Source organism: Acanthaster planci, linkage group LG01 (assembly GCF_054643075.1).
Source record: "Acanthaster planci isolate LZ-2023a linkage group LG01, COTS_SCS, whole genome shotgun sequence".
In the NCBI taxonomy this organism is placed as follows: domain Eukaryota; kingdom Metazoa; phylum Echinodermata; class Asteroidea; order Valvatida; family Acanthasteridae; genus Acanthaster; species Acanthaster planci.
In genome coordinates, this window is record NC_141777.1 from 35838721 (window position 1) to 35855540 (window position 16820).

Below are 16820 nucleotides of genomic sequence, written 5' to 3' on the forward strand. Positions count from 1 at the left end.
TTCTGAAATGGCATGGCTTTCCGTCATACCGCGGTGTTTGGCTGTAGCTGTAGGCCTACCATGCATGATGTGCAGGCTTAAGTCTGGTTACTACGGGTGCAGAGTTAATTGTGCACACGGCACGTATTACTTTACTGAACGAACACGGAAAGAGTTCGTTGGTACTGTTTGTGTACGTGCAGATGCGTAGGCCAACCATGTGGTTACTTAATTTCAGAAACTGTTAGCAGGTAAGGCAAACTTGGGATTATGCCTCACTGACATGTATAGTTTTGGAAGTACATGTAGGCCTACGCAGTACACTCACCTTGCGAGCCATGGAGTGGTCATTGAGGTAACAAAGTTGGACATGTGGGTCAGTTTAATGGTGTTATTAACAATAGCCTCTACTAGGCCTATATTACGTATGTTTCCTTCCTCGACTAGTTTTGCTTATTCTTCAGTGTCGTACACAGAATGCCAGCGAGCTTTTGTGATGGAAACAAGATATCTGATGGAATTATTTTGTTATTTAATGATCTTATATAATCAAATATGCAGTAGCCTTTTTCGAGCAGTGAAAATTCATTTATTCCCTCTCTTCCTGTAAAGCAAGTCAATATTTTGTTGCAACCGCATTTTTCACAAAAATGTGAAACACATAATTATGAAGTCAGTGTTGAACTAAAGGTCATCCTAATGGTCATTAGCTTAGAAGCTTTTTTTGAACCCATATTTACGAACTTAAAAATCTGGTCTGCTGTGATTTTATTCTATCACAGCGATTTACTGCGTAACCGAAAGTCCAGTTGATATTTGAATAATAGAATATAATAGGGTTTAACAGTGTCGATAAAAATCAGTTTATGATATGTCAAGGATCGATACTGGCTTGTAATGACGATGTTGCATAAAATGGCTTAATATCACTTAAAAACCTTTCTACTTTTGGCTTTATCATTTGTGCCATTACTAACATCCGTTGCAAATACATGTTGGATCTGTCTATAGGAAAACCCCATCAAGAAATATTTTCAACGGTTTATGTTGTACTTTGTGTTTTGCAACACGTGGTGCGGCGTCTCCATGTGAGACTAAGGCATGCACAAGTATTGAACACTAGCTGCTGCCTCTTTTGATCAAAATTTGAAGCCATAGTCGCAGGAGACACGACCAGATTATGGTTACCCTTGTCATGCGCTGCCCCATAAAATCCCATGTATTAACTAAATTGATACACAGGCAGTGCTGGGTGAACATAAAACAGGGCTTGGACAACTCGACCATTTGCCAACTCGACTTGGAGCAACAATAGAAATAATAGAAAGTAGGTTTGCGGTAGCACCATGGACGTATCTCTTTTGTGAGTATTTGTGGTTCTGAAAAGAACCAGTGGTACTCGACGTTTCGAGCAGTCTGCTCTGCTCGTCATTAGGAGAATGCCACATACTGACTGGGAGTGGGGCTTAAGTAGTCTGGTGGAGGATTCTGGAGACAGGGATTAGTCCGATGATGCGTGAAGGTGGGAAGTCTGGAGAAGGGATTAGGCTGGCTCAGTGATGCGTGGTGGAAACTTACTCAGGTGTGGCAGTACTGATGTGGGTGTGGATGGGTAAACATGGGAAGAACTGGGGCAGGGTGCCAAGGGTATAGATGACCCATGAGGCGGACTAAGAAGGGTTGAGGATGGGGCGCCAGATGTCACTGATGGTGAAGCCTGTGTCTTGCGGAACTGTTCTGTTCTTGTGAATCTCAATTGCCTCACGAACACGGCGTGGATGCCATTGCTCTATGTTGGCAGTGAGATGGGCTTGTTGTAGGAGCAACAACTTTATTGATGGGACAACTCAACCGTCTGTGCCTAAAATGGACAGACAGCATTACCATATAGTGCAACTTAATTGACTTGTTTTGCTTGTGCTTGGACCAAACTGACTTGTGACTTCACTTGACTAGACTTGACCTGTGATCAAAATTTAATGACTTGTGACTTGACTTGTGACTCGACCAAATGACTTGACTTGTGACTTGACTTGTGACTTGACTTGTGACTTGACTTGTGACTTGACTTGTGACTTGACTTGTGACTTGACTTGTGACTTGACTTGTGACTTGACTTGTGACTTGACTTGTGACTTGACCAAATGACTTGACTTAGACTTGCAATAATTGACTTGTGACTTGACTTGTGACTTGACTTGTGACTTGACTTGTGACTTGACTTGTGACTCGACCAAATGACTTGACTTAGACTTGCAATAATTGACTTGTGACTTGACTTGTGACTTGACTTGTGACTTGACTTGTGACTTGACTTGTGACTCGACCAAATGACTTGACTTAGACTTGCAATAATTGACTTGTGACTTGACTTGGACTTGCAATAATTGACTTGTGACTTGACTTGGACTTGCAAAAGTTGACTTGTTACCACCTCTGTTCTGCTTTAGTGTTCACCTGGAGATAGTTGAGACCTCTTAAGACCATCGCAAGACCTCCAGTTGGATTTGAAGTTGCAAGGTACTGGTGCACGTATTCAGCTGCACTGCAATTAAAGCATTTTTCACTCTGCTACTTGTCTTGTGACTGGTCATGTGTCCGGTCATGTGTCTGGTGATGAACTCAGTACATACATGTACATGTATAATTGTCTCCACTACAACACTGCCCTGCAGATGCAGCATGTATTACATGTATATTGTATTGGTACATGTACCGTACAAATGTACATATTGTGATGGTGTGGTTGTTTCCCCGGGCCTAACCTAAGTTTGAGGATCAAGTCTGAAACCGGTTGGGGTCTCGACTCTAGCCTAAACTCGAGTTCCTCCTCGGTCCAGAGATCACTCAAAGTGACCTACATGTAAAAGCTAAGGGAGCAGATCTGTTTTGGTGGAATTATACTGCTGATTATGATGACTGTGATGCTTTCTGCCAATAAGACAATACATAACAACAAGGACAGCTGGCAATTGGATGGCTGGTAACCTCAACAACAATGTGATTTATTCAGACACTCAACGGATAATTAATTGATAAAGTGATTAGGGCTAATTCGTATTGGGTAAGCTTTATTACAACCTCTATTGTTTTGCGTGGTCTTGAGGAGAGGCTATTAGCAATACACAGGTAATATCACACCGCGTTGCGCCAATCAACAACGCACTGATGCCACACGCAACTCCTATACAATGCACAAAACAATGTGGCATCGCATGAATGCTATCAGCAATGCACATCCAACGTTGCCAAACATGAGATCAATCACCAATGCTGGACCCAAGTACATGTACATGTAGTACTACACATCTCAATGCCGCACTGCCTTAATAACATGTACATTGCATTGCATAGCCAGTGTCACTGTAGCGATAACGGCCTGCATGCACTAAACACCACGGCACCATGGGCCCAGCCCAAATCTACTATAATGCACCTGCAAGTGAACGGCTGGACCATACAACCTGTGTAATACTACACGGAGGCAGCATACGCCACACCACCAAGAGCACCAAGATCTCACGTCTACAGAGCTTCGCTGAACTAGCAAAATCCAACAAAGAGCAAGCTCCGCGCACTTACACGCTTGCCTTGATGACACGCAAACCGAAGAGCTTACTAGCTACATGTACACAGAGCGCTACGCTCCGCCCATCCTGATGTCACAGGACATGTACAAACTACACTAGTCCTCATTATTATGCACAACAAAAGTTACGAAAGTTCGTACACTTTCTGCTACAGTTTGTATCCACCAACCACATGTTTGCTAGTAAGGGTAGTCGACATTTAACAAGTTTTCCCCGTGATTAAATACATGTGTAACAGTGCACACATGCACATGCACATGTACATGGACATCTTGTTCAAGTATACACGTACCGGTACATGAATGTAGGTGTACTTTACGTACACATGTACACGTATGCATTTTTACATGTGCAAGAGTCTATGAGAAGACCCTTTGCTTGGCTCTGTGGCTGTTTGATCAGTGTTAGTTGACATCCCAAATGCATTCCTAGAGAAGTCTCCGCAAATCACTGTTTTTTCACCATCTTGGCAGCTCTACAGCTATAGGGGAAGATGTGAGGATTTGGGTGACTTTGAGTTTTAACACGTCAGATGCCTATCCCATGTAAATGTAGGAGTACACGTATGTACATAGAAACGGAATGGGAAAATGTACATGTACAATGTACCAGGTACAGTACACTGGGCCTTGGTTGGTTAGTTGGGTGGCTTGTGGGCTACACATGAGGGGAAAACAAAAGGAAAAAGCTTTATTTGAAATTCCCATTTTGCTCTTGTGAGAAAATGCCATTTGCAGTCAGTTCCCTGTTTGCACGTCTGAGTATGCTTACATGTACATTGTAAATTGTAATCATTCGTAAATTATAATTTGTTTGTTTGTTTGATATTAAAGACCAACTCCAATGGTTTTAAAAGTTTTGAAAATGAACTATTATTGTGTTTAGTGTGTAATAAATCATTATGTCTGTTTTACATCTGTATTTTTTTGTAATTTTGCTTTTAAAAACTTTTAAACAGTCTTTTGAGTTTTTTGAAAAATTTTCACAATCTGACCGCTGACGCCGCTGTTGGGAAATGCAAGTTGTATGATGTAATAGTGGAGAAAATATTGGAACTGGTATCTATGGCACGACTGGTTCCACTACAAATGTACAAGAACTTGGAGCTACTGTTACATGTGCGTGCACCAGGCACTTTGGATCGATCTGTGTGCCGGGTCTACTGTGCCGCATTGTCTCTCTTCCGTCAAGAGTTTTGTGCTCCTTTCTTCATGATTTACAATAATGCCGAAATTGTGCGTCATTGGTGGATGTACGAGAAATTGTGCGAAAGAACCGGGATTGAAATTCTTCGAGTTGCCAAAGAATGAGAGCATTCGTCAAGTTTGTGCTGTCGTCCGTGGCTACGTATGCTATGCATGCCTAAACGCGCATCCTGTGGTATTTCCTCTCTACAGTAATACATCACAAAATCAATCTTAATTACATGTAGATGCTAATGAGTCATAACAACACTTCCATTTTTACAACACCAGACTGGACTCAAAGGAAAATTGGTCCAAAATCTGTGTTTGATTAACACAAAAACGTGTATTGCAAGGGAGATATGTGCCGCTGTTATTAGACTTGGCTCTTCTGAACAGTATTTAATATGAGAAAAGTTAGCATAGTTGGAGTTGGTCTTTAACCCTAACAGTCCCAAATCCTCCAATTTCAGTACGATTTTACATACACCCTAGGGGCTTAGGGTTAAAAGATAACAGATTGGGGGTCAGGAGATCATCGCTGATGAGCATCTCGATGTGGAATTGGGACCCGAAGATAAAATGTGTTTTTTGATAAATGGAAAGGGAGAACAACTTACCAGTACCAAATTATTCTACCTTTTGGATGCCTTCAGCCTTCAGGAAAGTTGACACCTTCCCTCGTGCTGTTTATCGTATGTAAGGGGATGGTATGGCAGACAAAAGAAAAAAAAATGTAAATCTTTCTACTTCCTCATCACCTTGACCTATCCCATCACCCCAGTTTAATCGGCACATTGTAGAAATAATGGTACTGTGGAACATGCACATTGTACCTGTATGGTTTTTTGATGCATGCGTATTCATAAATACATGTAAGTAGCCATAGACAAGCTGGTGCAGCCTTGTCTGCTCTTATAACAAATGGACGTTACTTCAAAAAGATTACACATACATGTACTTGTACCTTGTGTTACTGGCCTTACCCGGTACATTATCTGTTTGATTCCGCTCTGAAAGCCTCAGATAGGCATTGGTGCATAGAAACCATTCGCACCTTTTGGTTTTTGAAGACTTTAACCTTGCCTACACAAAGTTCATGTACATTTACATGTACATGTACATTATCCCGAAGCACTGAGGGAAATGCAGATTATTTGTAGTTGCGGAAATTTGAAGTGGTCTCTGCATTGGGTTACTGAGATTGTGAATGCGATAGAAGTCAGCCGGTTCTTTTTTGCAACTTGTTTTCTTTGCCTGCAGCAAATTTAAAAAAAATTGAAATAAATTGTTTCTTTATAAAAAATGTTCTGTTATATAGCATTTGAAAGTCACCTTGCATGATTTGGTTTTGAGAGAGTTTGAAGTTAAGTTCAAACTGTTTTAACAAGTTCACTGGGGGACAAAATAATAAAATGTGGTTCACTTCAAGGCAGAGTTACTGACATGGCCACTAACCTTGTGCTAATTTTGCTTTCAGAACAAACCTATATTTGTTACATGTACCAGATGTGCTCAACTGAGTAATACATATGTATTTTTGTCTAGTGTTACTCAATTACTGAGCCACTCATGGTCCATTTTCACTTTATGTTGTACATGTACATGTCCAGGAATATGCGTGTATCCAGTCTACTATAGACACATTTTCCATGCTGAACTAATACATGTATAAATGTATGTACATGATGCAACCACAGGAAAGCTACCCCTCCCCCGGTATGACGATGCAACTTTCACCAGTAACACATTTCCACAGCTTGACTTTCAACTCAAATTGTTTTTGTTCATAGTGCCATGTGTTACAACAATTCAAGGAAGATTTCAGTACTTACTTTCATGAAAGTGGCAAGAAGGTGATAGTTTTTCCATTCTCAGAAAATCCTATCATCCACACATTTTAGAGGGCGCTACAGTAGTTTTCTTTTGTCACACAAGGCATTACTTGTCGAAAAGGCATAAGAAAAGGTAATTTGAAAAACAATTGTCCGTCACAGTTCCCTCCTCCCCCAAAGTTTTGAAGAAATATTGGCTATTGCTATTGTCCAAATAACTTAAAGTGGTAAACAAATAAAAAGTTGAACTTACTTGGAACAAGAAATTAATGTAGAAATTGGGATAAACATTCATCATTACTTGTATTTGTAGAAAGAGCTTTGGAACAATTCCTGTTCTGCCATGGATGACATTACACATTAGCTCATAAATATTGATATTTCCATTAACCTTAAAAACCAATATGTTGTTGAGTTCTCCCTTTTACTGCGACAAAGGAGGTGGAAAGTCATAGTAACATTGCAAGAAAGCTTTCCTACTGGTACAAAAGTCCTATTTCATGTGTCCTTTTATTTGTGAGGGTGCATAAATAAGTTACAGTTGTGTAATCACTAAGATTGTGTAGAATCCTTTTATCATCTACACATGTGCACTTGAACTTTGTTCTTTGGTGATGTTCTTATTTTATTCCCTCTTCGCAGACCGGATGCACTGGATGATTATGGTGGGATCATATGAGCATTCCTCTCTAAGTGATGTGTGAATAAAACTCTGTGGAAGAACTACCTGTACTTGCAAAGATGATGGAGGGTGGTGGACGGATGGGGCGGAACCTCCGAGGTAGATGGGAGGCGTTCATCTCCCTCACCACCAGTGAGGAGACAGAGGCTGCTCAGAAGGTAAGAGTATGTGGTAAACTGAGCAATGTACATGTAATGTACAAAAGCAGGGATTTAGAAGGCCACTTCACCACGTGACTGACTGTGGTGAGAATACGATCAGCAGAATTGCCTGCATGGAATTTAGTTTGGTGCTTTGAGTGCCTATGTTGTGTGGTTGGCAGATATATTTGGGCATGAACTGAATTATTTCCCTTTTTTGCAGACAGGTACTGGACATGTATCATGAATTTCTTTTAAGGGGAAGGGGAGGCTTGAGGCTGTTTGGATAACAAAAATGGCTCAACAGAAAAACAGTTTACATTATGTTCAAAAACACTTGAAAATAAAATAATGGAAGGGCTGTTCTTGGGAATGATTTAAAAAATCAGTAAATTAAATGTAATTTATAACAACAGTGTGACCAAGTTAGTTCATGTTGTGACATCAATTGATACATGTACACGTGTAAGCGGGTCCGTCCCATTGCTACCAACATGCAGGCTAATTGGGCAATGATAACGCACAGTCTTCCCATTTGTGGTCAAAAGAAGACCTTGACATAATTTATCCATCTTGTGGGCTTGTTTGTGTTAAAAGTTGAGTAAACTGTCCAGTACTGAATGGACACTGCTTTTTATAAAAAGGATAAAATAGGGTGTCAATCAGTACTCACTCCATGAGAAAACATTAAATACTGATACGTTCACAGGTGTGTATCATGTATACATGTACTATGCACATGTACCAGTGTACTATGCACGTAAATGAAAGCACTTACATGTAGATGCTTAGTTTGAAAGTAAATGTTTACTACCTCACTCATCCCTACTTGCATGTGCCTGATGTTCTTGGACTTGTGCCAGGTTTTCGGCAGTAATCTTGGATGAGGGAAGGCAGACCTGTTTAGTTTGTGTATCACATGATGCTGCCGTTAGCGTTGACAACAAATCACATGACAGAGCAATAATCATATCCAGAAGGTGCCGGCACATGTACAAATGACCACTGCGAGGTGAAACCGAAAGTGTTGGCTAATGTTATATCACCTGTTCACTTCAACTTCAGATTGTGTACAGTATTTGTACTGTGAGTTTTCACTCTGTTCAGTATAGGACATGCTTCACATGTCCACAAAGTGCATGTATACATGTAGATCTAGACTGGACATACATGTGCATTATACTGTACATGTGTACCGTACAGTACTTACACATGTAGCAATGTAACATGTAGCATGTTTTCACATGTAGCAAGCTTTTGTTGTGTTATAATTCAAATGAGTCAAGTCTGTTTTCTGATTTACTTTGTATTGTAAATGTCTACCCAAAAATTGGCAATGAAAGGGAAGACTGCGATGTTGTCTGTGATGCTTTGTGGAATGATAGTCCACTTTCTTATGTACCGGTAGTTGATATAAATTCTTAAATATTAGTATATCTGTATGCAAAATGTTTACATGAAAAATGGTGTATTTGTGTGTATGGTGTAAGCACCTCTGACTCCTGGGTGAAATAACATTTCAATTGGTGATATACATTCCAGTTATTTCAATGTAAAATGACACTTATGGAGTTTAGGAGCAGGTACAATGCATGCTGGGGTTAGCTCATAAGTCCAAAAAAAGCATTTAAAAAATCCATAAGTCTGGCGCCTCATAGGTCTCACGCCTCACAAGTCCGACGCCTCATAGGTCCGACAAATGCATTTAAAAGTTCCAAATTTTTTGGGCCCATGGCATAGATCCCACGCCTTAAAAAATCTGAAGTCTTGAAAGTCTGACGTTTGAATTGACGCTCATTACGAGTGTATGAAGACGGCACTAGAACAAGACTGGTTCCCGGTGCAAGTATGGTGTACTATTTATGACACATACAAACATTTTTAAGATTTCAAAAGTATTACAGTTGAAAAACTGCTTTTTATATTTAGCAAAATATCATACATCATTCTCACACGTAGTCGTATTTTGGATTAAGCAAATACTGGACCATTGTAGGAACCGTGCAGATTTTCTGCTTGATTTAGTTTTCCTAACAGGGTCAGTACCGTGGGCACGAGTGGGAACAAAGTTGAATCTCGCTTGCGGGCGACGCATCGTGCGGGCCTGCACTCCTCCATGTTTCACAGTCAATCGCACTGATGCCTTATATTAAGTCCGACACCTTGGTGCGACGTTGGATTTATAAGGTGTCGGAACTATGAGGCTGAAAAAAAAATGCCTTTAAATTTGACGCCTCATTATTCAGATGCCTCATAAGTCTGAAAATTCGGACTTTTGAGGCGTCGGACCTATGACATGTATGAGGCGTCGGACTTACAAAACGCAGCCGCGAGGGTGGTTATTAGACTCCTGACATTTGCGTATACTGGTTCATAAATGGATGTGGAACCAAACTTTTTCAAGATACCGTGTACATGTTCAGATACAGTGTGACAAATGTTGTAAAATGCAGACCTTAGCCCCACCAGACTGGAGTCTGCTGTGTTCAACCAGTTTTCCAACCAACCCTTTTTTTTGTTTGTTTATTTTGTGCAGGAAAAGCATCTGCGGTTGGAGGATTTCCTGCATGCCTTTCTGTTGATGTCGGCCAACCCAGCCATTGACAGGGAAGACCTTGTCAACTTCTGGTGAGTTCCGGAAACATTTTGTGTGAGCGTCTTTTTCCCCCATAATTTTTATGAGGGAAGGTCAATATATACGCATACCGGTACATGTAGAATACCACACACCTTTTTATTTATAAGAGTTACTGGTGCTGGTACATATATATGAGAGTTTCACATCCAGATAGGGGAGAAAAGGGAAAGGCTAGTTCACACAGCTTCAACAATCGGAGAAAGACATGTACATGTACTTTCCATTATGACTATTTTTAGGTTGGTTTTGTGAGAAGGCCAAGGATTAAATGTGTTTTGTCATTGTGGTGGAGACATTGAAAAAAACCCAATTCAGTCAGGAACAAAAGACTACATTAGCTCTCTTGGATTAAGATGGGCCTCTTTGTGCTGGAGCATGTGCATGCTGTACAAGATTGCTCATGGACTGCTTGATGTGGATTTTGGCAACAGTCTCAGTTTTCAAGTTACAATGCACAGAGAATCTCATGATGAATTCTCATATCATCGCCTCTGCCCTAAAAACAAAATTCATAGCACCAGAAATAGCATGCCTGCCAACACTGATCTTCGTGATTTTTGAATGCATGCATATCTGAATAAAGAATGTTTTTGTGCGTGCGTAGAAACATTTATGGCAAATCACTGCACTTGTTATACTGTACCAACAGTATGTACATGTACATGTTTGTTACTAAAATGTCTGTTAAGCTCATGAAATCTGCCATGTTCAAGAAACAGCAGTTACCCATTACGCAACTCACTCATAATACAGATTTCAAACTACTGTACCGGTACATGCAGTCCTCTCATCCCAGCATGTTGGTAGTACATGTATACTGTGTCCGTCAGTGAAAGCGTATTCTGCTATGGTTTGCTGTTTTTGCCATTTCTTTGGAGTCTCTGTTGGAAAGCCTGTGTGTACTTTGATGGAAAATTTTGTTTCTGTTAAAATATTCAAAGAAGAGGAATACAACTCTTCCAAAATCTGTTACATGTACGTGTACTAGAAGTTTCACCTCCCCCATGTGAAATTACTGAATTCATTAAGTGCTTGTACCATGACCATTGTCTCAAGACCGAAGAGGCATGTTGGATCTTTTTTGCGTCACCCATTGAGTGATGACATCGTCCTCGGTGATATCTGGCTGGTGACAAGATCAAGGGTTTGACCCTGTCCAGGGCTACTAAAGCACACTCTTAAAAAAATTATTGACATACTTCATGACCAGTTGGCCAAGTACATGTATATTTGCTATGATTTTAAATTGTGTTCGTTGTCAAACTACTGTTTAAATTTATCAGTGGACGGTCGCCAAGGACGACTGTGTACACATGCATAATCTCTGTACAATTGTGTCGTTTTTCCGAAAGATACCCTGATTGTTTTATGCTGCATTATCCCTTTCCAGAATCTCTAAGCTAAGGATCCTGTGGCAGAGGTTTCTGAAAATTGAATTTTGTGTTACATGTTTACATTAAGTGACAAATATTCTTATTTTTTCATCAAAATGAAAAATGTACATGTACATGTATGCACATACCGCTAGCAGGCAGAGTACATGTACATGTACTTGTAATTTTACCACAAACAGTTTAGAAGCCTCAAAAGTTCAATTTTTTCTGACATGTTTTGTAGGCTTGATTAGTCTCAAGCCTCTCTCTTGTTAATGATGGTGTTCATTTCTGGATGATGCATTCATTATGATACATGTAGGATATACATGTACATGTAGGATATACATGTACATGTAGGATATACATGTACATGTAGGATATACATGTACATGTAGGATATACATGTACATGTAGGATATACATGTACATGTAGGATATACATGTACATGTAGGATATACATGTACATGTAGGATATACATGTACATGTACATGTGTATCTCTCATGGGGGGGAGGGATTACAAAGAAAATCATCAGACCCATGAATGTGTAACCTGGAAATTTGCCTTGCTAAATTAATTACGTGAGACTTTGGGAAAGTGACTAAGACACCTGGTTCAGGAAGACTGGGTGGTGATTTATTTTGAAGGTCAGGACACAATTAGAAAAAAGAATTTTGACAGTTGGCCAATGAACTTTAACTTAGATCCATCTTGTAACTGATACGAACCGTACAAAAGGAAAAGAAAAAAATTAGTTTTCTCTTGTGGCCATCTAAGGAAAATAATAAATGGAATGCATACTGACTTAAAGTAAAAAGGAAAAAAAAAGTAATAACAACCCAACACAGTGCCACCAAGTGGATTACTTGAGTGATCAATCAGACACAAACCCAGCTGTGACTAGTGACAAGAGTAGAAAAGTGCAAATGTGGGAAGGTTGGAGAGAACTGTGTGTGAGAACATGGTGTGGTAGACATTTTTTCCCATCCCAGTGTCGACCTTTGCCTCAACATGTTTGGCATGCGAAAGAAATCTTGATCATTTTTATCAGCACTGAGGTACATGTACATGAACAGTATGTAAAGAATGCCAAACAGTGTGCTTTTGTACCTGTAGCAAGTCTGTAAACATCAGAACTTGCACAAAATCCACTTGTACTGGTAATTACCACCTTCTGACCTTGAACATACAGTACCCTACATGTACACCTTCTGAACTTGAACATACAGTACCCTACATGTACATGTACACCTTCTGACCTTGAACATACAGTACCCTACATGTACACCTTCTGACCTTGAACATACAGTACCCTACATGTACATGTACACCTTCTGACCTTGAACATACAGTACCCTACCCTTGAACATAGAGTACCCTACCCTTGAACATACAGTACCCTACCCTTGAACATACAGTACCCTACCCTTGAACATACAGTACCCTACCCTTGAACATACAGTACCCTACCCTTGAACATACAGTACCCTACCCTTGAACATAGAGTACCCTACCCTTGAACATACAGTACCCTACCCTTGAACATAGAGTACCCTACCCTTGAACATACAGTACCCTACCCTTGAACATAGAGTACCCTACCCTTGAACATACAGTACCCTACCCTTGAACATAGAGTACCCTACCCTTGAACATACAGTACCCTACCCTTGAACATAGAGTACCCTACCCTTGAACATACAGTACCCTACCCTTGAACATACAGTACCCTACCCTTGAACATACAGTACCCTACCCTTGAACATAGAGTACCCTACCCTTGAACATAGAGTACCCTACCCTTGAACATACAGTACCCTACCCTTGAACATACAGTACCCTACCCTTGAACATAGAGTACCCTACCCTTGAACATACAGTACCCTACCCTTGAACATACAGTACCCTACCCTTGAACATACAGTACCCTACCCTTGAACATACAGTACCCTACCCTTGAACATACAGTACCCTACATGTACACCTTCTGACCTTGAACATACAGTACCCTACATGTACATGTACACCTTCTGACCTTGAACATACAGTACCCTACATGTACACCTTCTGACCTTGAACATACAGTACCCTACCCTTGAACATACAGTACCCTACCCTTGAACATACAGTACCCTACCCTTGAACATAGAGTACCCTACCCTTGAACATACAGTACCCTACCCTTGAACATACAGTACCCTACCCTTGAACATACAGTACCCTACCCTTGAACATACAGTACCCTACCCTTGAACATACAGTACCCTACCCTTGAACATACAGTACCCTACCCTTGAACATACAGTACCCTACCCTTGAACATACAGTACCCTACCCTTGAACATAGAGTACCCTACCCTTGAACATAGAGTACCCTACCCTTGAACATACAGTACCCTACCCTTGAACATAGAGTACCCTACCCTTGAACATACAGTACCCTACCCTTGAACATACAGTACCCTACCCTTGAACATAGAGTACCCACCCTTGAACATACAGTACCCTACCCTTGAACATACAGTACCCTACCCTTGAACATAGAGTACCCTACCCTTGAACATACAGTACCCTACCCTTGAACATAGAGTACCCTACCCTTGAACATACAGTACCCTACCCTTGAACATAGAGTACCCTACCCTTGAACATACAGTACCCTACCCTTGAACATACAGTACCCTACCCTTGAACATAGAGTACCCACCCTTGAACATAGAGTACCCACCCTTGAACATACAGTACCCTACCCTTGAACATAGAGTACCCTACCCTTGAACATAGAGTACCCTACCCTTGAACATACAGTACCCTACCCTTGAACATACATGTACAGTACCCTACATGTACATGTATCTGTCCAATGCATGTACATGTACATGAACATAAGGGGCTGATGATATGTAATGTAGTATTTGAAAGTTGTTTGCTTCAAATATAAGACAGGGAACTTTTTGCACATCTGAATGGTTGAATCTGAAAATTGTCCAATATGGGTACATGTACATGTACAGTGTAGCGGTACTGTATACATGTACATACATACCGGTAAATGTACATGTACCGTACATGCATGTTTATGTAAAGAAACTGTTTCAGTACATTTATCATACCCGTAATACGGCCGTTTCACAATAGTGCGCCACCAAGAGTTTGCAATGCGTTGGCCAATCATAATGCACGAAAGTTGTCGACCCAAAGCCCGTTTAGAAAGGGTCAACAAATTTCGAGCGTTGTGATTGGCCAACGCGTTGCAAACTCTTGGCGGCGCCCTGTTTTGAAACAGCTGTATTATTTACGGTAGCTGCTCATTAAACTTCAACATATACAGAAAGTACCGATATGTGTGTGTATACATGTACAGAGCTCCAAATAAGAAAACACACTTTTTATTTTCTTCCTAATGTGTTTTGCCCAATTTACACAACCATGACAACTTGAACATTGTATTTGCATTTCATGCTAATTAAACCATAATCATCTGTTTGCTGGGAACAAAATCATGCAAAATCAAAGTGCCCTCAAACTGTAAACCTACTCCAATATCCTTGTGATGCATTATCAAAAAACCAAACCAAACAAAATAAAACAAAAAAACAAAACTCCCCCTTCCCTGTGCTGTTTTGGATTTTCCATCGACGTGTTACTGTCATTTTGACTCCAGTTTCTGGAAACCAGACATTCATGTACATGTAATGCCTGTACAATTCTTGGCAAAATGTCTAAACTCTGAAGACAGGTGGGAAAAATATGAACTTTAACCACTGGCAGATGATGGAATGTGAATGTGATTTACGATAGTGTTAACTCTTTTAAATGATTTAATGGAAACTTGAAAGTTAACCAAAAAAAAAAAACCATACATGTTATTGAACAGATGAACTAAGAAAGGGAACGTTGAGTTGCATACAATGGACAGGTACATGTACCAGTAGGTTAATTCAGAAAGTCCCCTTGGCTGGTGGTTAACTTTATAAAGCAACACAAGCAGTACGTTCAAAATGGGATCGTTTTTCACTATCACGTGTATGTAAAGAATCATCTTGGTGTTTTGGTTTATATGTACATGTATTTAGCCACAAATTGTAAATGTTTCTGGTAGTTATTTAAGTTACCTGTTAAATGCTTTTCCTCTGAAGGAGAAAAAAAACAGCAGCACTTGCAGGTGCATCTGCTAAACTTATTTCACATTCAGTCACATGTGAAGTGAAAACAACAGCTGGTGTTGATGGCTGAAAGCTTTCTTAAATTCAACAGGTTCAAAAGTTCAAAATCTGTGTGTGTGATTTCTAAGTATTGTAAGTGTGGCTTTTTTTGTGAAATGTATTTTACATTCATTTAATATACATACAGCAGTACAGTACATAATCCATTCTCTGCTGATATACCGCTACATGCAAATAAAATGTTTCTAACAAAATAAAGAGCATTTTCTGTGAATCCCCAATTTCTTGATTTCTTATGTTTTGGTTTGGTTTACACTCCTTTTATAATAAAGTCCCGTTTGATAACAAAGCATTTGGTAAATAATCTTGTCCCTGCAACTTTGTTGTACACATGTACATGTAGCAAGAGGTAACTGTACATGCACTGTACAGTATGTTTTACCCTACATATACATGTACTTCCATCTCGCAGTTCAGGTTGCTGCTGTCTGTACTTCAGAATAGAATGCAGATAAATACACCTACCAGTACAAGGAGAGCTACCATAGGGATGAAGGAATGTTGTGTACATGTATGTGTGTATATCTTTCCATGAAAAAATATTTCTTGTGTGTTTAATAATTCTCACAAGTACTAGTACATGTAAAAAATCACAAGTTTACGATACAAAACCTTTCATTTTCTACGAGTATACTCGTAATGGCAGAATCCAGTGCACCTGTCACTACATGTACACGTAAGAGTATACTCATCAGCAGTCAAGTTTGTAATAAGTTCTTAATGTGAATCATAACTGGATGAAGTAATTTTTAAGTTACATGTAAGTTCTTTTAAGAAATTTGCATGTATCATGACAAAAATTTGTTGTACTCACTGCTATGCCCATAAAACGTAATTATGGGAGGGGGATTTGTATGCCACCGGAAATAAATAGTAAAGAGTAACGACATTTAAGATGAAAGCAAAGACTCACAGTTTGCCCCCCAAAAAACCATGGTACATGTATTTTGCAAATTGCAACACACTGTGTAGTGTGAAGGATAAGACCTACAGTACATGTACATGTACCAGCAAGTACCGGTATACATGTAAGTGTACACACACAGCAACTTCATGTGCAGTGCATACCGGTAGAAGCAAAAGTCAACTTTTTGAAAAAGTAGGGGGACTGGTTTGCCAATTTATCCACGTTTTCATGATCAAAAGCACTTGTATGGCAATGGTTTACC

The 16820-nt window shown here is 39.9% G+C and overlaps 1 protein-coding gene across 2 annotated transcripts in view; it reads left to right on the forward strand.

The window, feature by feature from the left end:
- The window catches only part of lyst (lysosomal trafficking regulator), a 74775-nt gene that overhangs the window by 162 nt on the left and 57793 nt on the right, over window positions 1-16820 (forward strand). The window contains exons 1-3 of one of the 2 annotated variants that reach the window (XM_022255244.2): window positions 83-230; window positions 7231-7428; window positions 9947-10038. In XM_022255244.2, the coding sequence (XP_022110936.2) occupies window positions 7330-7428; window positions 9947-10038 (191 nt within the window). In that variant the 5' untranslated portion in view covers window positions 83-230; window positions 7231-7329. Of the gene's footprint in view, window positions 1-82; window positions 231-7230; window positions 7429-9946; window positions 10039-16820 lie in introns of those variants that run through there. The other variant, XM_022255242.2, reaches the window with a different exon arrangement.